The sequence below is a fragment of the Diachasmimorpha longicaudata genome, chromosome 7 (genome assembly GCF_034640455.1).
Source record: "Diachasmimorpha longicaudata isolate KC_UGA_2023 chromosome 7, iyDiaLong2, whole genome shotgun sequence".
Classification (NCBI taxonomy): Eukaryota; Metazoa; Arthropoda; class Insecta; order Hymenoptera; family Braconidae; genus Diachasmimorpha; species Diachasmimorpha longicaudata.
In genome coordinates, this window is record NC_087231.1 from 2,319,134 (window position 1) to 2,346,633 (window position 27,500).

A 27,500-nucleotide genomic window follows, 5' to 3' on the forward strand; every position below is an offset into this window, starting at 1 on the left:
TTTTTGCAAGAAAAAAAAATCAGAATTGTGAATGAGAAAGTGCTGTTAGGATACTTTCACATGTTGGGGAGATCCATGGCACCAAAATCACTATGGGCTATATATTCTATGTTGAAAAGGACTCTCCACGTTTATGATGGCCATCAGATTGAAAATTATCACAAGCTCACCATGTTTCTGGCAGGCAACGAGAAAGCATCAACTCACGTGCCGAAGCAAGCTTCTACATTCACTGCCACGCGAATCCAGAGATTTATTGAAGAGGCTCCTCACATGATGTGCTTGCCACAAAAAGTATGTTTATAATAATTCTAATATCGGTATTGTTGTCGAAGGGATTTTTTTCAGTAAATATTCCCATCCATAGGTTACAGCGATCATTGGGATTCATGGTCTGTGTCGAGCAGCAGAGCTCTACAACTTGACGTTGAATCCTGTAGAGGATCATCATAACTGCATCAACTTTGTTTTGGAGAGAACCAAAAATAGTCAAAATCGGGGATTTTCGCTTACTGGAGAATACCGTAATATCGTGAAGAAGTACTTGTCTTTGAGACCATCAGGATTTGAACGGAAAAATCTGTTTATCAAATACAGCAAAGGGCAATGTCATCACCAAGTAATTGGCATACATGCTATTGCCAAGTTTCCGAAGCAGATCGCCACCTATTTCGACCTCGCAAACCCCGATTCATTCACCGGGCATTCATTTCAACGTACAGGCGCAACAATCGCAGCTGAGGCAGGGGTTGATTTCATGGCTCTCAAAAAACTGGGAGGATGGAAATCTTCCTCAACACCCCATCGTTATACTGATAGCACTCAGAAACAGAAAAACATTGTATCCAGCCAAATTAGCAACGCCATTAGAGGAGTGTCAGTAGTTCCCACTTCAACAAGCACAATGAATGCTCCATCTGCATCAGGATCCAGTTCTCCACCAGCTTTCACAGTTCCCATATTTGCTCACCCGACGACTTCAGATCATCCCAAGTCAAGTACAAACAAAGCCAAACTCAACATCCAATCGTCTTCGTCAGCTGCAATCGCTCATCAACCCATCATTTTGGCGGAGCAGCGATCCCTGATCGATATTCCGCGCAGTTCCGGTCAAACCATAAATATCAATTTTTCAGGTTGCTCAAATTTTAATATATTTACTACCTCTGACAAAGAAAATCACCCATAAAAACATTTGGCTTAGGTTCTATTGTCCATGATTGTGTTAATCCAAAGATGAAATCATACTATTGTGAAGCTTATTAACCAAAAAACATTTTATAATATTAAAGCACTATTAATCTCTTAGTATTTTGATTGAGATTCGTTTTCTTTAGTTTATATCATTTATGTATTTTTCCAAAGAATAAATATTTTTCAATTAAGTCTATTTCTGTTTTTCAGTGGGGGGGGGGGTCGCCCCCCCAACCCCCTGTAGCGCTAGCTACATCACAACACTCTCGAAGTGAGACGAGACGATACCTCCTGTCTCACTCCTGGTGTTATTGTCACTATGGACAAATTCCTCAGCGGATTACCCCTACCACTCTCGGCAAAATACCTGCCGAAGTCCGGCATTCGATCGTTCTAGATCAAGCAGTAATATACCGTCTACGATACAAGTAATACACTGTAATCGGCACGTGACACACTGTATATATTTAATTATTGTGTTAATAAACGACGTATTATATTTTTATAATCGAATGTTTATTATTTATGTAGTGCATAGACCGAACTCCGCTACATCCCCCCCCCCTTTCCCGCGCCCCTTCGCCCACCCGCCATACGCCTTCGTAACGAAAAAAAGATTATGGCATTCGGACGATGATGTCGGATTGTGAGTCGTGTGAAGTTTGCAGCACGAGCCGTGACAAGTCGAAGGCTTGCGGCTCGCCTTGACTTCGACTTGTCACGCCTCGTGCTGCAAACTTCACACTTCTCACAATCCTCCACCTATCGTCCTCATGCCATAATCTACTATTTCGTTACTGAGGCGCCGAAAGCGCTAGCTACCCGAATGGTTTGAGGACGATAGGTTAGCTATTATAAAACCAGACTCCACCTGAGATACATTACAGCTCCTAGGAGTATAGGTGCTTACCTAGCCTCCGCTAAACGCCTCTAACGGAGACTGTCGTAACTTCGGAGTGACATGACCGTTGGGCGATAGCAATACAAAGTGTTTCGCCACGAGTAACAATCTAAATGATTTTAATCGAGTTGTAAATTCCATTATTTGTCTACACAAAATTAATCGTGGGAAACGTGATACGTCAAATCAATGTTTGTATCACATGTGAGAGTTGATAGAAAGGGGGACACGAAGAATAATAAAACGTAATATTGAACGAGAAGAAGAATTAAATGTTGGACACACAACACTTAGTTAACGACTAAATATCACGATTTATTTCGATAAAGATACACTTAATCGTGCCAAAAAAGCAACATGACAATTCGGGGGTTGAGTCTTAACTAACTAGAGAGAAAAATTCTGACACATACAATGTATCTAAGAGGAAGGGGTGAGGGAGGACATTTCGAGGATGGAAAACGAAAGAAAAAATGTTATTGGGTAAAAGAAAGAAGGAGGAGGATACTATTCAAAAAGAGGCAACTGGATTGGTGAAATAAGGTTTTTCATCAGGATTGCGAAAAACTAGAGAGTGGGGGTGGAGAAATGCAGGGTCACTGGTGGGTCAGGTCAGGGACTGAGGGAAGGTCGGGGCCTGCCTCAGCGGGTGATAAAGGGAAGTAAATTTGCAAGGTCGGTAGAGTAAAGTGATTTTATATAGGTGAATTTTAGGAAGAGACGGCAAATGGCAAGCAATAAACGGGAAGAACGGATAGTAAAATGATGATGGATTAGTGGGATGTCAAGAGCAGGAAATTGGTATTAGTATGCCCAAATTATGGAGATTAAGAATACAGCATGGGGAAAATTTGGTAATGGATTTGAGAAAAGGTAGGGAAGTTCTTCCCCATGCTGTTAAGAAAAGAATGAAAGGAGAGAGGGAGATTGAGATTGTGTTATAAACGAGAGAATGTGAATATAATAACAATAAAGAAAGAATCTCTGTACTATCTAAAATATCTGCTTAATTCGCGACAACATATACACAGCGTGTCGGCACGCAACACAAAGATATCAACCATAAATCTCCATTTTTCAGGTTGCTCAAATTTCAGCATATTTACTACCTCTGACAAAGAAAAACGTCCATAAAAACGTTTTGCTTAGGTTCCATTGTCCATGGTTGTGTTCATCCAAAGAAGAAATCATACGATTGCAAAACTTATTCACAAAAAAACATTTTATAATATTAAAGCATTATTAATCTTTTAGTATTCCGATTAAGATTCGTTTTCTTTAGTTTATATTGTTTATGTATTTTTCCAAAGCATAATTTTTTTTTAATTAAGTCTATTGTTGTTTTTCGGGGGGGGGGTCTTTGCCCCCCCCCTTTTTGCGCGCCCCTTCGCCCACCCACCATAGGCCTCGGCTCGCCTCGACTTCGACTTGTCACGCCTCGTGCTGCAAACTTCACACTCCTCACAATCCTTCACCTATCGTCCTCATGCCATAATCTACTATTACCTCAATTCCAAAGAGTAGACTGATATATTTACATGTGATCGACGCTAAGGATTAATTACAGTCGGACTGAGAAGATTGCACCCCTGGGCCTCAGAGGTGGGGGGCGTAATTTGTAATGGGGATTCGATTAGGGTGGGGCTGAGTTTGAGGGATACAATCTTCTCAATCTGACCATACGGCAGAGTTTTTCACTGAATTTAAATCTCTTCTACCGTAGAAATTTGCAGCACTGTCTAGAATATTCGACATGGACAAGGATGAAAGGATATTTATCTCCAAATCTATCAAAATGAACTCATTTTACCGTACCTCCAGCAAAGTTTTTCTGATATTCATTCGTCTGTATATTATCTATGATTATTTTTCCCACCCAAATTTCAGCCAATAGAATTGCACCATTTGTTGATATTTTGTATAGCCTACCTCGAATATCAGCGATTATTTTTCCCATCCAAATCTTGGCCAATAGGATTGCACCATTCGACGTTATTTTGTATAGTCAACACGGTATTTCAGCGGATATTCTTGGAAATTTCACTGGAAATTTTGCATGTTGATATATATAAAAAAAAACAAATGTTGAAGTAACCTTCAATTGTATCTGACAGATTAAATGGCAATTCGTTGAAAATTATGTCTCATGGTGCAATTCTATCGGCCAAGATTTGGATGCAAAAAATAATCCCCCGAATACCACTCGAACTTCGAAATTATCTGATATTTCCCTCAAGGTTCCCTACAAACAAATAAGCTTGTCAAGTTTTCCAGAAAAATCATTCGCGCTTCGCACTCGTGTTTTTTTAGCCTGAAAAACTTGACGACTTGTGGTATTATATGTGAGAATATATTACTACAAATTCAATTTTTCGACAGCTCCATCACGTTGTTGATGCTTGATAATCCCAAAATGATCCGATTTAATCCCGTAATTTCGATATTGATTTATCAATGGAAGGATTCAAGGGTAATACAATACTTACGATATCATGATGGTTCACTACTACGGAAATAGAATACCCCATTGTGTACTGGCTATAGAAACAGAATTGGGAATTGAATCACGTCAGACCGCAGGGAATAGTAAAGTCATATTTATCTCTATTTTTATTTGCATGTTTGTTAAGACCAAAAAGTTTTTTTTTTGAAAAAGATATGTAATACTCGTGCCAACAGAATAATCTTTTGAAAACAGTGAGTAATCCTTTAAAACCTAGTGTTCTCGTTGAAAATCCCTACCCACCTGGTGTGTTATAGAATGAGTAGAGTTCGAGAAAAAAACAAACATCTGTGCAGTAGTAATATACTATTATCTTAGTGATTACATGAATAAAATAAATAAAATTCTGCCAGTCAAATATCTTTTTGATAACAATTCAAAGCGGGTTTTCAAATGGGAATTTTTGATATTTGGGTATTCGAAACAGGTATAATAAACATTTTTTTGGCGTAGGAAAAACGTTGCACGAAGAATAAAATATTATCCCAGACAATCGCATTATATTTTGGACTATCCACATAAAAACAGCTCAGAGCAGAATTTACGAATGCAAAGTTCACTTCAATTGGAGTGTTTCATTTCCTACCACAGAAGACATCTTCAACACCGAAAATTGATTGCGTCTTCCACAATTTCCGCATCTCCCCGTTGCACAATAAATCATTCAAACATTTCCTATATTAAGCATTGCCCACAAGTACAGTCATAAAATGGTCGTAAAGCGAATGTGTCTACTCCCTGACCCTGGGGTAATGTCGCCCTATCCGGTGATATCACTGCTGCATCATCGGATCATGAATCCTTACGAGTACGGTGTAGTAATACAGAAGTCAATGTGTGTGCATCGCACGTGAGAATACAACCTATGGGGCCTTGACTCCATTTTAGGTGGAAAGAGATGCCAACAGGATTATCGAATCACTGTCGAAATAGATTGCACATTGCTGGGTAAAAGTTGTATACCTCTGTTTAAGCCCCGTGAAATCTCCTTACTGAAAGTACTCTCTGAAATGTACCAAACTCACCGGAAGAGCTCTACAGAAAAAGTTAATGGAGTGAAGCTTCAAGTGAATGTTTATCATTCAACGAAATATTAAAGGTCAAGAGAACTAAAAATATAACGATAATAAAAGTAAAACGCACTGTTGTTTCGGACGAAGTTGATAAAGTGGAGAATATTTCTGTTATCCATTGTCAGATAAGATAAACTGGCCATTTCCTCGGCTGTTAGAGATTAAAGTTGTACAGAGTTACTCCGCCATATTGTTTTTGTCACGGGGAGGGAAAATTTCAGTCGACAGATGTGAACTAGTTGGCAAATAAAATTCTTCGGCGAGACAAATTTACTTCTTTCTCAATTTTGCATTAATCCTTTTCCGTTTTCATAAAACGACTTCACAGTTTCGTCATCACTTTGTTGAATAATGTTGCCGAAAAGGTGGTGAGGGAGGTAAAAATAGTTTTATTGTTGGAAAACCTCTAACCGTGCAGTTTATTGCGGGAAATTCACAGGGCGGGCAAATTGACTTATCGCCGAGTAAATATTCGTTAGAGACGGAGTATCTATTACCATATTCATTAGTTTGCAGTTAATATTCAACGAAAAGTTTAATCCTGAACTGACGAGAAGCACTGGTGAATTTGTGATTTTATTGAGCTCCACATCATCTGGAATCCGGTGTGTTTGATGAGTGGATGATGTTATTGTTTTAGGGTGCATTAAATAATTATTGACCCGGTGAAATATGGTATATTCCAGCCCCACTCAACCACTACGATTTTTTTAAATTTATGAATACTCATTGACGTGATAAAGATTAGCCACCATGTAAATAAAAGATTTACATAGTATTATCTTCGAACCTAATGCTCATGCACGAAGGGAAAGGTTGTATGGGAATTGTTGAGAAATTTATGAAAATGGTAGAGAAAAAAATAATTTGATAAAAAAAATCCTAATTGTGGAATATCTGACGACATATGGGAGTAAAAAATAATTCTCCGTTACAGAAACGTTTTAGGCCATATTCAATTATCGACCGCATTCACTGAAATAATTTTTCCTGGTAATATGTAGGACACAATTTAATTTTAAAGTTTCTCATATTGAAATAGCGAAAAGGACAAAACTAGCTTATTTATTGAAATATTCACTGACTTTACAAAATTCCGAATCAGAATTCCGATTCCGATTCCAATTTTTGTGAATAGTCCCGAACTATTCACAAAAATAATAAAAACGAAGACTTTTCGGGCCCTCGTATCCCGTCCGGTTAAGGGGTTATTCTCATGTGAACGCCTATATTTTACCACTTTTTCGGTATTTTTTTTTTATGCGATAACAAACTTCAATCATGTTGATTTTTCAATATATTTTTATTTGTATTTTGAAATATACGAAAAAAATTTTTTTTTCCGTTTTTTACATTTTTAACATATATTTTTTTTAAGTCAAAGTAGTCCCCAACAAAAAAAGGTAGTTCACTGGTCAAGGTGATAGCGGCTGTTCATGTTGTCTGACATAAAAAAATCGAATGGATTATTATTCAGTAGATTTGTGGCTATCGTCCCTACCAAATATAATCAATTTCATTAAAAACAAAAAAAAATATCGAACTTCAAAAAAAAATCACGAAAATCTCCTTCTTTTTCGTTACAAATCGTTTAAAAAAAATATGAAGATATTGTCGAAAATAAAAAATTGTGGTAGGGACGATAACTATAAATGAGTAGAAGAACATATGTAAATTTTAAAGCAATCGGTTGAATACTTTTTCTTGTAGGACCTTGACCGTTTCAGAAAATGATGATTCGAGAAAAACGCGTTTAAAGTTGAAAGCCTGGTAGACAATCGCTTACGACACGTCGGCGACTATGAGCTGTAACTTATCAAATACTATGAATTTCGGTCTGAATTTTTCACAGCATGTTTTCAATAGGTTTTACTGTCAAAATATCAAAAAAAAAAAATCGATTTTTTGAGAGGCTCACATGAATATAACCCCTTAACTGAGGTGGAGAGCTGAAGGGTTCACTCTCCAAGGAGGGCTGGCTCCTGACAAATGGGAAATGGCTTGATGTTACATGATGAACACTCGCGTACTTCTCATAAATAGGGTGTTTATATGTAGATGTTACAGGATATGCGAGTGGGCCGGTATAACGCATTATTAATTATTCGATGCGAATTAGGTCTTGGACTCGCTAATAAGAGACTCAGAGCTCCGTTCTGGTCTGTATCGTATTTTGACTCTCTTGGAGTCTTCAGAAACTGTCCAAGCTCAAATTCCTTGAGCTAAGCAATCTCACGGTTTCCTGTTCTACCATTATCTTGTATCATCATTAACACAAGACGTACACAAACAAACAGTTCATTGCCTTGATGCCATCAGAGTGCTGAAAATGATCTAAACATCTGTTGGTTCGGTTAACACTATTGTCTCAATGACGCCACGAATCTGCTGACCAGTACTTGGAGGATAGAAAAGAGGGATTTAATTCCTCCATTCCATCATCACGGTGGTCAAAAACCGACGAATCGGTAGATCTGAATACGTCACAGTTCCAAATTATATGAATGTAAAGGGAATCATTTATCGAAACACCACTAATTTTCTGTAATTTTTTGAAATATTTGCCATTTCCATGGAATGAAAATGTATCTAAAATTTTCAAAAATACATATGGCAGTCTACCTCAATGAAAAAAATCCACAATTATCTCATCCAATTAAAAAATTCAAGTTAATAACAGTGATGGTACCTAATTTGGCAGTAAATGTTCAATATATATTAACAAAGAAAATCTGTACCACTCACCACCATGAGTTTTTCAAACTCCTCCTCAATAACTGTCCCATTATAGTATCGCTCCAACGATTTTGTATCAGGATAATAAAATCCCCGTTTACATACACACCGATAGCTCCCTCGTCGGAATCCAAGGCCGGGAATTGCGATACACTGGGAAAATATCAAGATCAAAGAAGAAACGGGCATTAGAAATTTTTTCAACAAATATGATTTTTGAGTACATGCCCCCGAGTGTCAGGACCATGTCATTAAATGGTATTAATTACTAGCTATTTATCAACGAATATCCTCGGACATTAGTATTCTAGTATTCGTGAATACAGTTGTCACGGGAAAACTGTGTAGGTTGCAGCATGGAAACGCCATTCTCAACACAATGATGAAAACATATAAATTGATATATTTTGAAGATAACTACCTCAGTTGTGCGCTTTTTACATTTATCACTGGCAGCAAAAATGTTGATGGCTGAAGAGCCGAGTGGTACTGGGCACTGGTCGATATCCACCCGCCTCAAATCAATGTCGATTCCACTAGTGCCTCTGAAATCACATAGATACCACTAAAATTAGACTTTATTTTCGAGCGAACAGACACAGAGTTGCACTAATAATTTCGTTAACATAATTGAATATTCAGTTGAGAATATTAACCACCGCTTATTCACAAGGGCTTTACGTGCATTTTGTTGTTGGAAAATTAATTGAATTCTGGCGTAATCAATGGCCGATTATTTGCACACACCCGAGATATTGACACTGAAACCTCTAGGTACCCTTTAGGTTGAAATATCGGTGATAATAACTAACTCGAAATACCTAATTATTTTGGATATCTAACCTGAATGAGAGATTTGATGATTGGATGATAAACTACTAATGAATGAAGGTACGATGGAATTAAATAGGCCCTAACTTACAGTGAATATCTATTCGTTAATAATAACCAAAGGTTGTATCGTAATGAATGAGCCCTTAAATTCCTTGTGAATTTTGTTTCCGTCCATGTGGAATTCCCAGAAAATTGAGTCGCTTTAAATTCCTGCATATCTGTGTAATAACGTTGAATAGCAGATAACAGCTTTCATCATTCGATAAAGAAAATACTGGACTCTCACAGCAATTTAAATGAACCTTGGGATTAAAACGTATGGAACTTCATATTTGCAAGGACGTGGCAACTTTGACGGTTGTCATGTACATCGCTCTCCACTCTCCACGTTCCTATGTACGTATAAATACATGCATGTTTGTTAATTAAAGACGGAACCAGTGCCTATGGACTGAAAGTAAAAAAGACCCTCATTTTACGCTGTGGCTTTGTCGCCCTCAGCATGTACTTGAAATTATAATTGGCATGCAATTCTAAACCAACCATTGTTTCAGCGGGTCTCACGATGTTCCAAGGGTAAATATTTATCACATTCATATAATTATCAAAACTATTCTGATTAGTACCCCAACAAACTCATAACAACAAAACGAGAATGGCTCAAACATGACAAGTCTGTACTTCAATATGTCATAAAAATTGAAGGGCGTAGCTCTGACACACCGATGGCTGTCAAAGTGTTCTGTGAATTAAAAAATCCACCAGCGGGTGATTGTAATGCTTTCAATCGAATTTCACATAGTCAACTTTCCCCTGATCGAAGCGGTACACCATTCATATTCGCCGCCATAAAAATCCATCAATTTGGGAATCCAGTACAGACGTCAACATACGCACGCCACGGATTAATATTGTTATACTGAAAATCAACTCATATTAATAGTAAATGGATTTTTTATAATAATCCATTTATGAAAAATAAAATTTCTGTAAATTTCGAAATGGTCTGCAGACGGAGCTGGAAGATTTTGGAATATATTTAAACTTATTGCATATTACTTCTCATTATCATCAAGCCTAATTGACTTGGTTAAATTTGGGACTAAGATGTAAAATTACTTGGAAAGCACGGTATGCTATCTTTCACCTTTCCGAGACTCCTGATCAGAGAAACAATCAAGCAATTAACAAAGCAGAAATGAGTAGAAAATGTAGAGACCCACAATTCCAACATAGATGGAGTAATTTTTTTATTCGTACATTGATAATTATTTAATTGTTTCCCGTATATGGAGGTTCGTAAAGTCGGTAGATGGAGTATAACATCCTGCTTTCCATTTAAAATGTATACCTCACACAATGAGAAATTCCGGTACTTTTTACAGAAGCGCGGAGAGAATAAATACTTGAATCAAGCAGTATACCTACGTACTGAGACGCAATAATGTATATCTATATTTTTTGTCACAAAGTAATGAGATATTTGAGAAAATGTTTAATCCTCTTCAGTTATTATGTTAATGCTAATATTTCGGCTTATAACACTATCCAAATTTCTCTCCTTTTGTAATTTTTTACAGCATGAAAATAACGTCCCTACCTTTCCTCGAAATCATTGTAAAAATAGCATTAACAAAAATTCCTCAACTATATTTTATTCGCAGACAATTTCATTATTATACTAACAAATATTTCCGTCTTCATAAAATCGTTCTCATCCGCCAACCTTGGAAATCCATTCACTTTTTATCACCCGCTTAGACAGGCCCGAACTTTCCCTCAATCCCTCAACTGATCCATCAACCCCCCCTGCGCTCCTCCACTCTCACTCACCACTCTCTAGCAATTTTGGCAGCAAAACCAATTAAATGACTCGCTTCCCCTCTTTTTGGATTGTATCCTCCTCTTTTTTTCATTGAACCAATTATATTTTTCCTTTCATTTTTCATCCCTGACGTATCCTCCCTATTCCGCTTCTCCTTTTCAAATTTCGATTTTACCAAATTTTTCGTGTCTAAAAGCAGTTATTATTGACATCCCAAAGAGAACATTTCCGGACCTTTCAGGATATTCAAATCTGTAATTAATAAATTATAATAGTTAATTCTGAAAAAGTATTGTGAGTCCGACATAATTTTCATTCCAGCACCATTTCATTTTAATATTCCGATTCCCTTTATATTCTCCTTTTCGATGAGTCTCACATGTGATACAAAGAATTTATTCTGCGTATTACGTTCCCGTGATTAATTTTGCCGACTCGCGGCAACACAATCAGTATTTTCTAATCTCCGATATATTATTTCTACGGGACATTATGATCATTTAGTTTTCTTCTGTCCTATCCAACAATTTCCTGTGAGACAACAAGATGTGAAATGCTATTTAGATTTCCCGTTTTACATGTGAATTGTAAATCTATTCAAAAAATCTGAAATTATCATTTTTTTCTCTCTGTCTTCTCCAAGAGTTTGAGGGGTTTATCGCTGTGAAGAATTTCTAATATAAGAGAATATGCCCTGCATATTGCGATATTCATTTAATATCTTCCCCCTTATCGATTCTTCATTTGGAAGGCGATAAGAGCGCATATTATAACCGATGGATTTATGATTTTTCTATTGCAATATTCTATTATCTCATGGGAGCCATTGTCGCTCACGCTCCATCAAGAATTATAGTCGTTTACGATCTACTTCTCCAGTTGCAGTTCGAAAGTTTAGTATTTGGAATGATCTCCAAGTGGCACTTTATTTCCACCATAATTTTTCGAGTCTGCAAGTTCCCTGTGGAACTCTGAGATACTTGCGTATACTTTCGAATCGTAACGACCTCTCATTGAAGAGAGAATGAACAACGGCTCATCAACTTCTTCGTTGTCTTCTCCTTCTTTTTCATCTTTACGAGTTCATCTCCACGTTTCACTATGTGATGTGTATTTTATGACGTACTTTGTAGTACTACTTCAGCACTACTAGATATCTCCTCTTAAAACACTCGAAAAGGCATTATGGGCGTATTTTTAACGGTAAAATCTCAGTCAGCGTGGTATGCAACTGTGGCTTACCTCCACTATTTTCAAACTTTTTTACTGATTTCGAGAATCCATTAAGTCCTTCACAAGTTGTTAAATTACAGTGTAAACTAGAGATTGCTATGAATAGCTTGAATCAGCGCTATTGTGGTGAGCTCTGGCAAGTTTTCAGTAGATAAATGAACTGCGGTGAAGTGATCGCGGTCAATGTTCGGTCAGACGCGACTTTCCCGAGTTGGATTCCCAGGGCATGAGACGTGGGTGAATGTTGGCCTGTTGGCCTATGGCTGGCGGAGTGTTGGGCTACTACTGCCAACACTGGGCCGCCCTGGCCCCTTCCTCATCTCCGACCAGGGTTCTCAAAGACGATTCTTTTGAAAAAGATCTCAGCCTTTCATATCGTCTCATGATTAGCTTGGAATTGGACGATTAAAGTTGCATGAAGAATACCTCGATTAAAAATACAAATGAACACATATCTAAATTACTAATCAATAATAATCCTGAGTCAGACTTCCTCTTCCCGACCTCCATTCAGATATTTCTCTTGGAAGAATCGTCCAGATCTCTTGCCATTCTATTTCCTGTGTGATAAACGCAGACGACGGATGTTAAAGATTCCATCTGACTGAAGTTTGAAAATCCCTTTACCTTCATCCAGAATTTTCAATCTCAGAGGAATTGCAACTTCACCAACCCCATGGTATGCGAGCGCTTCGACGTAGCAGAGCATTGTACACTGTATAGTATTCATTCATAAAGTATGCGATGTTCTGTGTATCGATACAAAGAAGATTGTGTGAACACTTTCGATAACGTGACATCATTTTTCCAGGGAATATAGAAAAGTGGATGAACTTGTTCAATTATTTGGAAAATTCTAGATACATCACGAATTGAAATTTCTTGGTAAAAGAAAATATTTAAATAATTTTAAAAATCAAACAATGATCTTCCGGGATTGAAGGATTTCGCCTGGGTGAAATGCGAAAATCTCCTTCCCTTTTTCTCAGAATTTCCCATCTCAGAAAAATTGGGACATTACCAATATTCTGGTATATACATATGCGTACTTCGAAGCTATGGAAAATTGTATGCTATATAGTACAGAATAGCTTTCATATCCATGAATGTAATGAATTTCTGTAGAAATATCTTCGAGGACTCTCGAGAAATTGGAGTGAAAGTTTTCACTTCTCGAAATGCACAGCTTCAGCTATCAACGAATGAGAACTGGCAGAATGTATTGCTCAATGGCCGTTATATCTGAGTGGAAAAGAAATTGGCCAATTGATCAATCTCCAGCTGGATGGTACTCAACCATTTTGACTTGTACTGAACTCTTTGTAGAAAAAGAATGGCAAACGTGCCCTCTGATGCTGACGTTAAATAACGTGATTTTTCAAACTGTTGAATAAATTCATAATGCAGCAGTGCAACTTAGGGGAGGAATTCCATATTAAACAACACATGGCAACAAATCTTGGAAAAATGTTATAGCCCGCATAATCTCAGGCAGGTAATAGTTCAAGGGCCGTTATTGCTATATTTTTTCAGTCACAGACCTTTATTCTTAAATAAAATCTCATAAATATTTAATGACGATCAGCGAAAATATCGACCATTGAAATTTTAAAGGACCTTCATCAGAATTTCCGAAAATTATGAACGATGTTGTGGGAGGCGAAATACGGGAACAATCTTGTATACAAATTATCAAGTTGCACTTGCCATTCATGAGGATAATAATTGTGCTTATAATCCCACGATCAAGCCCACATATCTCATGCAATTACATGGTATCTTCTCTTTATGCTTCTCCTTCCCGCTTTTATCTCATTATACGAACCATAGGAGCTTTTAGCGAGGATTTATGAGGGGAACTCTTATCACCCAGAAACATGATGACCAAAAAATCTAATTGAAAAAGGAGTTGGACGAAAAAAGGGAAACCGCGTTAGCGACAGCACTATTCGTCATATATTTTCCAAGAGTTTTCTTTTTCTGAGCATTACATGCAGGAGTACATATAAATGAATGCCAAAAAACTAAAGAGGATTATAGGACATTTTTCATCGCGTTCAGAGAGTTTTTGCTTTACACTCGAAGAGATGACACATTTGGATGGAATGAAATTTCCTCTTTGTAGTTACCATTCATTTCTACAATATCTAGCTGGCTTGGCATGCGGAGATATATGTTTTTAAATTTCTGGAAAAATATTGTAGCTTTTAATAGTTCCAAATGACCTGTAATGGTCGAGTGGCTCTAATTCACATGAACCAATTCTTGAGAATGAATCTTTCTTCATGGAGAAGTTAATTTTGATCCTCCAATTTCGTAAAAGTTCATAATTAAATTCCCAAGGCATGTCTAATGTGATTGCATTTCTTACTTCGAGGTATTCATTAGTCGAGAGAGTGTCCGTATTTTTAGTGCGATCTAAACGCTTCAACATTTCTCCAGAAACTAATCATGGAACCTCTTATTAAAAAAAAAAGTCAAGAAAATTTCAACTCTGAACCTGGTATTCTCCAAAAAGGATGGAGTAGTGTTGAGAGATTCAAGTCTATGTACCGAAGAGAAATAAATCGTTCTCGATTATGCGAAGAATACTGATCCTTTTATATTATTATTATCCGCTCGTTGTTCGAAATATTTGAACGTAGGCAGGGCTAAGTCAACGAGCCGTTGATGGAAACAATCTGGGAGAATCAACATCAGCTGTAGACGAACGTTTTATCTTTAACCCATGGCAATCAGAGCATGCTGTGAAAATATCAAGAATTCTCACGTCTCTAGAAACTCTGGGGATCAACAATTCATGGAATTGAAAATCATGTAGTCACGAATTGTTTCTGAGAATTTTCCCGTACATATCTACGAAACTCAAATCTGAAGACAGATCTCCCTCTCCTCGAACCTCCCTTCAAATCCATAAAAATATTATTTGATCCTTCACTAGTTAGTCGGGCAGTATTACGTTTCACTGGGTTTGTCAACTGACTTTTGACATACTAATTTAATCTTTACTCAATGTAAAATAATAATTTTCGTACCGTCCAGAAAAATGTCAAAAACCCATACACCGAAAGAAAAATTCCATAAACTGATTGGAATAAATTAAAACGGAGGCCAACTTTTATTACTTATACAATACTTAGATACAACATTGCAGTTCAATTTAGGAAGCTATGTGATCATCCAATTTCTCGGGAAGTCTTTGCCACTTCGCTACCTTGCCCCTCTCAAGAGCCAAGTGAAGAGACGCCTTTCTACACTCGCAGAAGTTGGGGCCCGTGCAACTCCTGAACATCCAAGCCATACCATACGTCTTTCTTCCCCCTGAGTAATTCTCCAATACCGTGTCGAGTATTATCTTCCTGTTTTGCATCCGGGAACAATGCAACTTCATTGTTTAAATTGCCTGTGGGATATGCCACTGACAACTACTCGTAGATGAAAATCCATGGCAAGAACTATACTGTTAGACAAAAAATTTAATAAGAGTGTCATTTTTTAGCAGTAAAAAAATATAAACATCCGTTGTGAACAGTAAAATTTTCAGTAATGCCGGGCAGATTGGCCAAATATTCCCGCCATTGAGTAATTAACAAAAAATCGTTGACTTATATATCAATTTGCTTTATAACCTACTCCTTTTCATTGGAGATGATTCATATATTTTCATTCTCAAAAAGGCCTGAGAAGATAAAGAAACTTTTCGAGGTTATACGCTAGCCCTTTCAAATAGATCAATAAAAACACTGGTCCCTCGAAAGAGAAATGAAATTCAATAGAAAGTGAGAATCAGAACTGAAATGCTACAAATTGCCACCTAAATTCTACGATTTTTTTTTTGTACAACTTAACCGCTCGACTGATAACTCACCGCTGTGGGGACAATAAATCTTTTCCCCATTTTTTTTCTCGACGATTGGAAAAATTTTACGGAACGGAATGTAAGAGTAGCTCACGAATTTCATAATAAATATTGAACCATGGAGAATTTTTTATATTAAAGGGATGATGGTCGGGCAATTTCTGTAAAATTTTATGGGTAAATTAGATAAGAATTTGGTCCTCTATTCAGTGATGAGCTTGAAAATCTCCTGAACATTTCAGATTTTTTCTCTTCCGTTCTCATGAAAAATGGAGAAAAGTTATTCTCTCTGGTATTAAATGAAATGTTTCGTATTTTAGTGTATTTTTCTCTCAATGTAATAAACTTTATACTGATGGAGCTCTGAAGATTACCGTCACTTACACCACCAAGCCTCATCAAATGAACTTTCCGAGGGCCGGAAAGCAAATTTACATTATTTGAAAAAAAATGTAAGCCGTCATGGGACGCCTGGCAGATGTGAAACATCGTGTGTGTACAAGTAATATGCATAGAAGATGATATTATTACAGGAATTAAATATAGCCTAATGGAAAAATGAAGTATTACGAATTTCTTACAGAAAATGGTAACTTTATTTAATAAACATTTATTTACATGTGATATAAAAGTTCGATATTAATATCAAGTGGCCGCAATTTACATATTTTCATCCGTGACTTCAGTAATAGTTATATTTGAGCTTTCCTCTGCCGGTATTACTGTGACGATTGGTCAATGATAACTAAAGTACGTTACAAAAGTATTGGATGAAACATCATCAAGATATCTCACAAATACAGCATCTATTGTTGTTCCATATTAAAAAATATAAACACACATTTATATTTATAAAAAATATAAATATGTTAATAAAATCTAAGATAAAAATTAAAATAGTCTGGTACTATTCGATTAATAAAGTCTTACACAAGATTGATCATATGCCTTGTGTTTGAATGATCAGGGTGGCGTCCAGTTTCAATAAGAATATGTTGTGATCCCTGCGATGAATGTTGGGAAGTGAAATATTTAAAAAAATATGATATTAAAATACACAAAAAAAAGAAGAAAAGTTTTAAGTGTGGCTTCAATATACTCATGAACTCAAATCTTCTTTAATTATTGCAATATATAACTAAAGATTTGCAAATATAAATTTTATTAATAAATTTTTCCATATTAATTCCTTCATGAATAATAAAAGAATAATTAATTGAAGATAATATTAATATAATTTATATAAATTATTAATATGATTAATATGAATATAATTAATTCCATGCAAAAATATAATAATTACATTTATGGAGACTTGGAAAATACGATCTACTTACTGATGACTTGGTGGTATGCCATAGTGCAGTTTCACTTTCTTTGCACAAGGTTGATCACTTTGATCTTCTGAGTTATCACTATCACACATATTTTATTGTCAAAAATTAAAATGAAAAATTAAATAAAACGCAGGTTATGTGTACCGCAGTAAACAACAACGTGGAACTGAGTGAGAAGCCACACCGTACACTCTACTACACATAATAGGTATAGGCATACCTTAATATAGCTTGGCGATCCGTCGCCACGGCAAGTATCGCCAGGCCAACGCGTCGGTTTACAAGTGAGCCTATAGATGTTGCACATCAAAAACGAACAGGTAACCAACTTTCAAATTGAATCAGTATATTAGTTAGTAACTACCGGGATTCAGTATTTTCCGTTAAAAGGTTAATCACTTCTATAAGCCTCTCCAATTAGTTCGCCTGGACTTTAATTCTGTTACGATTGGGAAGAGCCCGTAGGCTAGCTCTATCCCGGAATGTCCCTGGTACGCGTCGAATCACTGGCAAGTGACTGTGAAAATATAATTGGAAAACTTGCCATGTATAAATATGCTATCAATCGGTATTACTATAGTTAGTGAACTATAACGAAATCAATATTATTCCAACTAGGTATTTTCTAAGCTTGACCGAGAATGGCCTCATTGACTAGCCTGAATAGAGCGTGAATTTAAAGATTAATCACAAATTCAAAGAATCGGCTGAAAAGTTGTTTCACTTCTGAATCATCGTTTATTCAACACTGTTTATTTTTTTCCGGGGAAAAAAAGTCAGCCGACACGGAACGAAATACTGAATAAATATTACATCTATTTTCTGCAATGGCGAAGCAAAGTCTAGTTGTGGAAAAAATTACAGGACTGTCACACACTTTTACCGTTTCGTAATTTTTAGCTCAATCGCTGAATTGAATTGATGTTAAAGCACTAACTAAATTTTTCTACTCGATTTCGTAATCGCTACGTGAACAGTAAGTCCCGTAATTTGTCTAGAATGTTTATCCGTGTGAATTTTATTGAAGCCAGCATTTTATAAACAACTGAATACTTTCTATTTTTATCAGCCTGACTTATAAGTTTTTTTTCACATCGCTCTATTTATAATTATGTTTGGAAGTTAATTAACTGTTGGATACCGGAGTAAACGTACTCGTTTTAGATGGTTCAAAAAAATAAAGAAGTTTATTCGCTTGTCTGGGAGTACAATTTTGCTGAGACAACCAGTCGTGTCCAAAGGTGTTCGAAAAGTGAGGACTACTAGATATGTTTGGGAGAGTTTGAGGGATGACCATATGATAGCTATTAGAGGATTGGAGTAGGGGTAGAGAGTGGACATATGGGCCTGAGGATCAGGAAGGGTATTGAGTGGGACTCTTCATAAGGAAAATCTCCTAAATGAGGGTTGTTTATTGGGGAGAAAGTTGGAATGGTTTTAGGATAGGATTTTGCTTTTAACGGTTTAAGGTTTTAATTATAAGGTTTTAAGGCTGGAATTTTGGGGTATACAACACCTCCTTCCTCAAGATTGAAAATACCATTTTCAATATACTTATAGCTAACAATTACAATGAATTATACTTAATTACGAGAAAGTTGGATACTTTAAAATTATAAAATATTGAATGGATAAATCTAAATTGAATAGAAATTACAATAGTTGGAATCAATAATATCATGAAATCTAATCCTATAACTGATTGCAGTAATTCTATAATTATCAAAGTCTAATTAATGATAGAATGTAATTTAATGAAAGTTTTGTTTAGATTAATATATCAATGAAATTAAAGTGGAGTGGTACTCCTGCGTGGTTTAACGCTGAGTCGTCTTGGAGGGTTTGATGACATCAAGATGACTTCATCTTCGGTGTGAGTCGATGACGTCGTCGTGTTAATGGGTGGATCAGGACCAACGTGGTGGTGATAGCAGATTTGTTCTGGGGCTTCTCGATGATAATCCGATTGGAAATTGGAATCGAAGTTGCAGTTTACGAAATTTTTGATGATTGGAGAGACCAATTGTCCATTAGCAGGATTCCGTGTGAAACAGCAGAAACGTCGTAATAAGTTGAAACATCCACACCAGCGGCAACAGTTGAATAATATTATTAGGCAGATAATACTTCCGATTGCAAGTAGAACAGTAGTGTACCATTTATGGTGCGTGGCGATAGATGGCTCATTAATTTGCTTCGTCAGGGCTTCGTCGAATTCTGACAGCTTCTTAGAGGCATACTTGAAATCGTTGAGGTCCACATTGGTGAGATGAACAGTTTGGAGAAGTTCCGTGTGTTCCTTGGATATATTTGGTAGACGGATGCAGCAGTCTTCTTCTGTGATGCGGATAGTTGGAACGTAGAAGGATATATTTTGGCTGGTACGATTAGTCGATTCTAACACATATGATTCGGTGTATGCTTTACATTGTGAGTGAAGTGAAAAGATTCCAGTTTGGTGGAGGATTATGTCTTCCATGTGAGCTTTTTCTCCAGTGCAAAGAGTGGTTACGGTAATTGGTCTTTGAAGAACGTAGATCCATTGATTGTTTCTCACATATTTCCAGGTCTCGATCACGGCTTTGATAGTAGAAGTATCGCAGTCTCTGGGGAGCTGGGTTATGTGAGGTGATAATAGCTGGACTTCACAGCTCGTCCTTTCCGTTGTTTGGGTAGCATGTATTCGAATACAAACATACCTCTCATGAAGATATTCGATGCAGTCTGAGAGATCTTGTACGTAGGAATATTGGGTCATGGATTGGGCCATAAGGAGATATTTGTTTTTAGGATTAATGAATGAAAAGTAGGAACTATTCTGATGTTGAATAGGTAGAGGAATCAGGTGGTAAAAATCGTAAATATTTTTCTGAACTAAGGGGAAATGAATAGCGAAAATAATCATGTCCTTATCGAAAATAATTTGAACTTTAGCAAGGTTATAAAGGGTTGTAATATCATCGTGATCTAAATTTAATAATAAGTCATATTCTCCTTTGTAACGTTTCATTTCATGCACTAGATTCCTAGGGGTAACAATTGTTGGAGATAAAATATTGTGTTTGCCTAAATTGAGAGCGTCAATATATTCTGTATATTTACTTAGTAAGTGAGCGACTAGGGATGATAATGCGGAGATGTGCGATGATATGATAATCATCAGCTCGAGGTAATTTATTCGTTTATTATTGTTCGTGAAATATTGATTAATTTTTTGAATATTAGTGTTCATTGTTTGTTCTTGTTCTCTGAGAGAAGTTAGAGAATTATTGAAGTTTTTTATTGTACTAGTAATTATTTGAATTTGAGTTTTCAAAAGAATTTGGGTTTGTTTATTATTGTTTACGAGAGAATTAATACTATCAATGTAGTATTGAGCGTCGTCAGCGTCGGGAACGCCAAATAGCCAATTTAATGCGTAGGAACCTCCATCTATTAATCCACGAGAGAATCGTCCAGGTTTATAATTAACTAATTGATCGAGGATTTCACTTTTCCGATCGATTTCTTCTATTTCTTTTTGAATGTTCTTAAGGGGTTGACTGCAATGGTCAAAAGTTATATTTGGGAATTGAATAGTTTTAGCGTTACAAATTCGAACGATGCGATCATAATTATTATGTGCTACGGAATGAGCATTTTGTAGATGCGTAATATTTAAATGAGTTAGAAGGGTTAGTTTTGAATTCGATAACCGTGCTAAACCGAGTTTATCATAGAAAATTCCGCTAGAATTTTGAAGTTGTTGGACATTATAATAAGTGTTAGCATGGGAGTAATTAGAGATTAGAAGGAGGAACAAGATTATCAGATTCATCGTCTGAAAAATAATGTTTTAAAAGGTTAGTGTGGTATCTTTTTATTTTGTTTTTAGTAATTTGGATATCTACGGTTAGATTATTATGGATTTTCACGATTTTAAATGGGCCTTTAGTGGGTGTACTTAATTTCTTGGATTTTCCGGCAGTAATTGTGAATTGTTTGATTAATACAAGGTCACCGATATTAAATTCTACGGGATGAATTTTCCTATCGTAATAATCTTTACTCTTTTCCTTGGAGGATATCAAGCTTTGTCGGGCAATTTGAAACGATTTATTTAATCGGAATTTGAGTGCTCGAACGTAATCGTCATACGTATAGTGGAATTCGGGTTCTTGAGTGAGGGAAGAAGGAAGATAGGGTTTAGTTCCAAACAATAATTCATACGGCATATATCCAGTCGATTTGTGCACTGCAGCATTGTGACTGAACATTGCCGGGGGACATAGAGATCCCAATCACTCTGATCGAGTTTAATAAAATGCTTTAAATAGTCTTTAAGAATTAAATGTGACCGTTCTAGGGCACCATTGGTTTGAGGATGGTAAGGGGTTGTCGTGATATGTTTGGTTCTTAGGAGATTTGTCAATCTCTTAATTAAATCTGACATAAAGTCGCTACCGAGATCTGAGAGTAGCTCCTTTGGGATACCAAATATTAAAAAGAAGGAAGTTAGCGTCTTCGCGACAGTTAGGGCTTCATGGTTCGGTAATGGAAAGGCAACAGTAAATTTCGATAAATCATCTTGTAATGTTAATATAAATCTATTTCCTTGTTCGGTAAGGGGAAGAGGACCTACTACATCAATCGCAATTCTTTCAAAGGGCGCGCTTGCAGTTGTAGTGATCTGCATTGGCTGTTTCGTAGGATGAAAATTTGTTTTATTTATTTGACACGAATGGCATTGTTTGATAAACTTTCTAATGTCTGCCTTCATATTCGACCAATAATAACGCTCTTTGATTTTGGCATACGTCTTATTATAGCCAAAATGTCCGGCAAGTTTGCTTGAGTGATTCTCTTGAAGAATAATTTTGACTTCATCTTGGTCTTTCGGGATCTTACGGGTTGTATTAAAAATCTTAATCTCATTCTTAGGGAATACAAATTTAATCATTTCATTTAAAAACTGTATTTTAATATTATCGTCACGAACGGGTGGAACAAATACGAAATTGGAAGACTTGATACAACTCTGTAACGTTTTGAGGGACTCGAAAATGTTTTTATATGCTAGTTTGTCATGGTGAAATGTCTTTGGGAAAAGTAAGTAGACCGTTTGGGTTAATGAAGTTAATTTGGACACTCCATTGAGTGATGGATCGATTTTATCGATATTAAAATAAGATTGGATAAATTCAGAATATTGGTTACTTTCATCTAGATCTTCAGACCATAGCATTACAAGGGGTTCACGAATCTTGAATAGGGGAGAATTAATTTTTTCGTATTCAATAATTTCCTTGTTGATATAATGAAATTTCACGAAATCTTGGTAGGATGATTGTGAACTAAAAGCCGTATTAATTTTTATTTCGTCTGTGATTGGAGCATTTGCGTTTGAAACAAGAGGAAGTCTGGAAAGTCCGTCGGCATTTGAATTGATTCTACCAGGTTTATATTGAATGACATACTGATAGTCGTGTAATCGTAGGCGCCATCTGACTAATTTTGAATTAGGGTTTTTACAATTAAATAACCACTGGAGTGGTCGATGGTCAGTGTACACATCGAATTCACGACCATATAAATAAGGGCGAAAGTGTTCCATTGCTGCGACAACGGCTAAAAGTTCTTTCTCAGTAGTTGAATAATTTTGTTCGGCATTATTCAAGGTGCGCGAGTAATAGGCTACCGGCAAATCTTTACCATCTTTATTTTGGGAAAGAACACCACCGATTCCAACGTTGGAAGCATCGGTTGTGAGAGAGAATCTTTTTGAAAAGTCGGGGTACTGAAGTAATGGTTCTTCCATTAATTTTCTTTTTAATGTGTTGACAGCCTGTTCTTGTGACTCTGTCCATTTGAATTCTACATTCTTTTTTAATAGTAAAGTGAGAGGTTTCGCGATCATTGAGAAATTTTCAATAAATTTTCGATAATAACCCGTCATTCCTAGGAACATTTTAATTTGTTTAGGGTTCTGAGGACGTGAAATATTTCGGATGGAAGAGATTTTATTGGGATTGGGTTTTACACCGTCACGAGAGATTACATGGCCAAGATAATGGCAGGATTCGCGTAGAAATTCACATTTATCGGGTTGAAGTTTAAGGGTATTTTCGCGAAGTCGAGTGAAAACATTTTTTAATTTCTGATTATGATCATCTAAATTTGATCCGTAGATTACAATATCGTCGAGATATACAAAACATTGAGTATTATTGAGACCGCTCAATACAGTGTGCATAGCCCGTTGAAAAATAGCTGGGGCGTTTTTTAAACCGAATGGCATTCGCTGGAATTGAAAATGTCCGTCTGGGGTAGAAAAAGCAGTTTTTTCTGCATCTTCTGGATTCATAGGGATTTGATGGAAACCGCTCGCAAGGTCGAGGGTTGTGAAAAATTGAGCATGACCCAACTGGTCTAGGATATCTTCGATGTTAGGTAAGGGATAGGCGTCACCTATGGTTTTCTCATTTAGTTTTCTAAAATCTATTACTATACGCCATTTTTGTGCACCTGAGGCATCCAGTTTTTTCGGGACTACCCATAGAGGACTTGACCATGGACTATTAGATGGGGACGTGATACTTTGATCTAGCATGTTACGAGTTTGTTTATTTACTTCATCTTTGTGTATTTCAGGGTAGCGATAACTTTTTACGTGAACTGGGATGTCATCAGTAGTTCTGATGGTGGCTTCTGCAGCAGTAGTTGCTGTTAAAAAATCGCCAGGCAGATGAAAGATGTCTTCATATTCATTACATAAATCACGGATTGCTTTTTTTTGTTCCTCGTTGAGATGTGAGAGCCGTAAATTTTCGTTCAAAATGTTTAATCGAGCGTTGCGATTTTTTGCAACTTTGGGGCTGATAGCAAAAATTGTTCTTTGAACCGGAATAGGGGATATTGAGATATGGAAACTGGGTACAATTTTCCTTTCGTTTGACCAGTTGACGACAGTGATTTGTGCATAATTATTATAAATCGTTTTAACAAATGCGTTGGGCACAAGTAATGTGGGATCATTGTGAATTCTTTGAGATTCAATAAGCCCTTCTTTAAGGTTGTGAGGATTGTGAATTGGAACTTTTATAATTGTTTCCGATCGAGCATTTAGACAATAATGTGATTGGTTGAATTGAGGGGTGTTTTGATAAAAAGGGATATTAAAAGGAATGCTCTTCATTTTCATAGTATTAGTGTCATAATCAAGAGAACATTTGTGGTTTGTAAAGAAATCATCACCGATAAGTCCATCAAAAGGAATGTTTGAGGAAGCATCAAGTAGCTGGAATTCTGTGTTCATTGAATTTTTATTGTATTCTAAATTTAATTGGACTCCTCCGAGAGTTGAGATGGGACAATTTGGTGTGATACCATTGAGTATAACTGTCTTTGGATTCGTAATTTTATAATCAGTCAAGCTATTAGCTTTGATGAGAGAAAGGGATGCGCCTGTATCAATGAGGAGCTTCAGAATTTTATCTGGACAATTTGCTGATTTGCATTTAAATAATATATATTTTAGATCGTTTGTTGTGAGGAGGATACTTGATTGAACGAATTCATCAAAATTGTAATTAACTCCGCTAGTTTCTCTATTCGGAGGGAGAGCTTGTGATTGGTGGAAATCATTAGAAGCATTTTCGTTGTTCATTGTTTCATAAGGATTTGTCTCTTGGGGAAGAGGTTGAGAGTTCTGATTGTTAAAATGAATATTCCCTCGAATGTTTGGATTAGGAAATGGTCGACGTATTAGATTTTGATTGCGATTTTGATTAGAATTATGATTTTGATTAAAATTATGATTTTGATTAAAACTTTGATTTCGATTAAAATTTTGATTTTGATTAAAATTTTGATAACGATTTTCATTCGAAAATTGTGGTCGTGGACCCGAAAATGGTCGGGATGCATTTGAGTTGGAATTAAAAGATCTTTGTTGATTAAAAGCTTGGTTACGATGTTGATTAAATTGGGGCCTTGAGTTTTGGAAATTTCGTGGAGCAAAGTTTTTTTGGTTAGCTTGCATTCTTTTCAAACAATCTTCAATTACATGTCCCGGATTTCGACAATATCTACATGTAACTTGCGAGTTCTGTTGGAAGTAGGGGAGTGATTTTTGGTCATTTGGGAGTCGTTGCTCGTTATTATAAAAAATATTCGGACCGGTCGACTGCGCATATTGGATGCGCAAAGCTTTTTCTTCAGTTACTGCGGCGGTAAAAGCGTCATTAATCGAGTTAAATGCGCGATATCTTAACATTTGAGAAATCTGAGGGTGTGAATGGTATACGAATCGATTGAGAGTCATTTCGGTGATTAACGCGAGTTTTCCGGCGGTTTTTTCGTTTTCAACTTGATTGTGAACCGCGGCTAAGAGTCGGGAAGAAAGATCCTCGAGTTTTTGAAAATACTGGGAAACGTTCTCATTACGTTGTTGTTTCATGGAGTGGAGTTGCTCTAGCAACTGTTCGAATGATTTTTTATCGTGATAAAGGTTCAGCAATAATTCAGAAATCGACGGCCAATCTGTCAGATTGCAGTGGATATCAATTTGTTCTCTGGCTTTCCCGGTGATTCGGCTCTTTACGCATAATAAAAGGAGAGGAATTTGCTGCTCTGTGGCTATTTCAAAGACCGCGTCTACTTGTTTTATGAAACTTCTGACTTTATATCTATCTCCATCAAATGAATTAGGAATTAATTTAGCAAGAAATTCGATTGAGGCCATGATTATATCGTATTGGAAGGAATGTGGAAGCTTTAAATTTTAAGGATTTTCTCAGATTTTTCGAAAATATCACCAATGAGAAGTACTTACTTATTCGATGGTTATTGCTCCGTTCAACGTCAGGGCCAGGAGTTGCTAGGTCCGTGGATTTTCGCTGATGTCGTCTGGAGGACTCCGTCCAAGTGGTTCTTTGTGTTTCTTCTGGATACGCCTAATTCGCAATTAAAATTGCTCACTCTCGTTCAGGATGAAGGTAGAAGGCTCTTCACAATAGTTCACTGACTCTAAGTGTTAGGCAATCCTATCCTCGTCGCCAAATTTTGTTGGATACCGGAGTAAACGTACTCGTTTTAGATGGTTCAAAAAAATAAAGAAGTTTATTCGCTTGTCTGGGAGTACAATTTTGCTGAGACAACCAGTCGTGTCCAAAGGTGTTCGAAAAGTGAGGACTACTAGATATGTTTGGGAGAGTTTGAGGGATGACCATATGATAGCTATTAGAGGATTGGAGTAGGGGTAGAGAGTGGACATATGGGCCTGAGGATCAGGAAGGGTCTTGAGTGGGACTCTTCATAAGGAAAATCTCCTAAATGAGGGATGTTTATTGGGGAGAAAGTTGGAATGGTTTTAGGATAGGATTTTGCTTTTAACGGCTTAAGGTTTTAATTATAAGGTTTTAAGGCTGGAATTTTGGGGTATACAACATAACAATGAAGATCTTTTGATGACTGGACACACCTCTCCCATAGACATACTTTCAGTTGGAAAGATTGGCCAACAGAGCACGGAAAGTCTTTACCGCAAGAGATTGGTCTTCGTCTTTCGCTCGAAGTCTCTCTACATCTGTGTTGAGAGATACGAATGAAAAGAGGATGGAGCTAAAGCCGAACACCATCCTTTTGTGGTGAGGACTTTACTTTAAAGCAGACGTTCCAAAGGGAATATCGGAATGGTCTAGAGATCCATAAGAGCCCCATCAATCTAAACAGCTCTAGCGGATGTCGCGCAACCGCACATTTAATCCATCTTCGTGGTTTTTTAATTGATCAGCTGACCAACTAAAAATATCATTCCCCGCAACATTCCTTTAGTTTATTTATTTTACTGTGCTAGAATGGGGTCAGAAATACTTCAAAGTAATATGAACTTGAAACATTCCCAACTCTAGTCCTAGTTCGGCAAAATAGATTGCTAACCGGGAATGCTTAACCTATTTTCTGGTATAGTAGAAAATACGATAGTGAAATTTCAATGGAATGTTATTTTTTCTGTTCATTATTTAC

General features: G+C 36.6%; 2 protein-coding genes across 5 annotated transcripts in view; both read right to left on the bottom strand.

Moving 5' to 3' along the window:
- The window catches only part of LOC135164592 (metabotropic glycine receptor-like), a 127,981-nt gene that overhangs the window by 54,913 nt on the left and 45,568 nt on the right, over positions 1-27,500 (bottom strand). For both annotated transcript variants that reach the window (XM_064125073.1, XM_064125074.1), the window contains 2 exons: positions 8,829-8,952; positions 8,417-8,560 (listed from right to left, as the gene is read on the bottom strand). In XM_064125073.1, coding sequence (XP_063981143.1) covers positions 8,417-8,560; positions 8,829-8,952 — 268 coding nt within the window. The remainder of the gene's footprint in view (positions 1-8,416; positions 8,561-8,828; positions 8,953-27,500) is intronic.
- LOC135164593 (uncharacterized) lies at positions 15,273-26,329 on the bottom strand. 3 transcript variants are annotated; one of them, XM_064125076.1, is made up of 3 exons: positions 17,496-26,329; positions 17,089-17,162; positions 15,859-16,903 (listed from the first exon to the last, which is right to left on the bottom strand). In XM_064125076.1, exon 1 carries the CDS (start codon positions 21,310-21,312, stop codon positions 19,285-19,287), a length of 2,028 nt encoding a protein of 675 aa, XP_063981146.1. In that variant the 5' UTR covers positions 21,313-26,329; the 3' UTR covers positions 15,859-16,903; positions 17,089-17,162; positions 17,496-19,284. The 3 variants fall into 3 exon arrangements, with proteins under 3 accessions (XP_063981145.1, XP_063981147.1, XP_063981146.1); XM_064125075.1 differs by lacking the exons at positions 15,859-16,903; positions 17,089-17,162 and adding an exon at positions 15,273-15,759; XM_064125077.1 differs by lacking the exons at positions 15,859-16,903; positions 17,089-17,162 and adding an exon at positions 15,669-15,759 and having other exon boundaries at positions 17,716-26,329.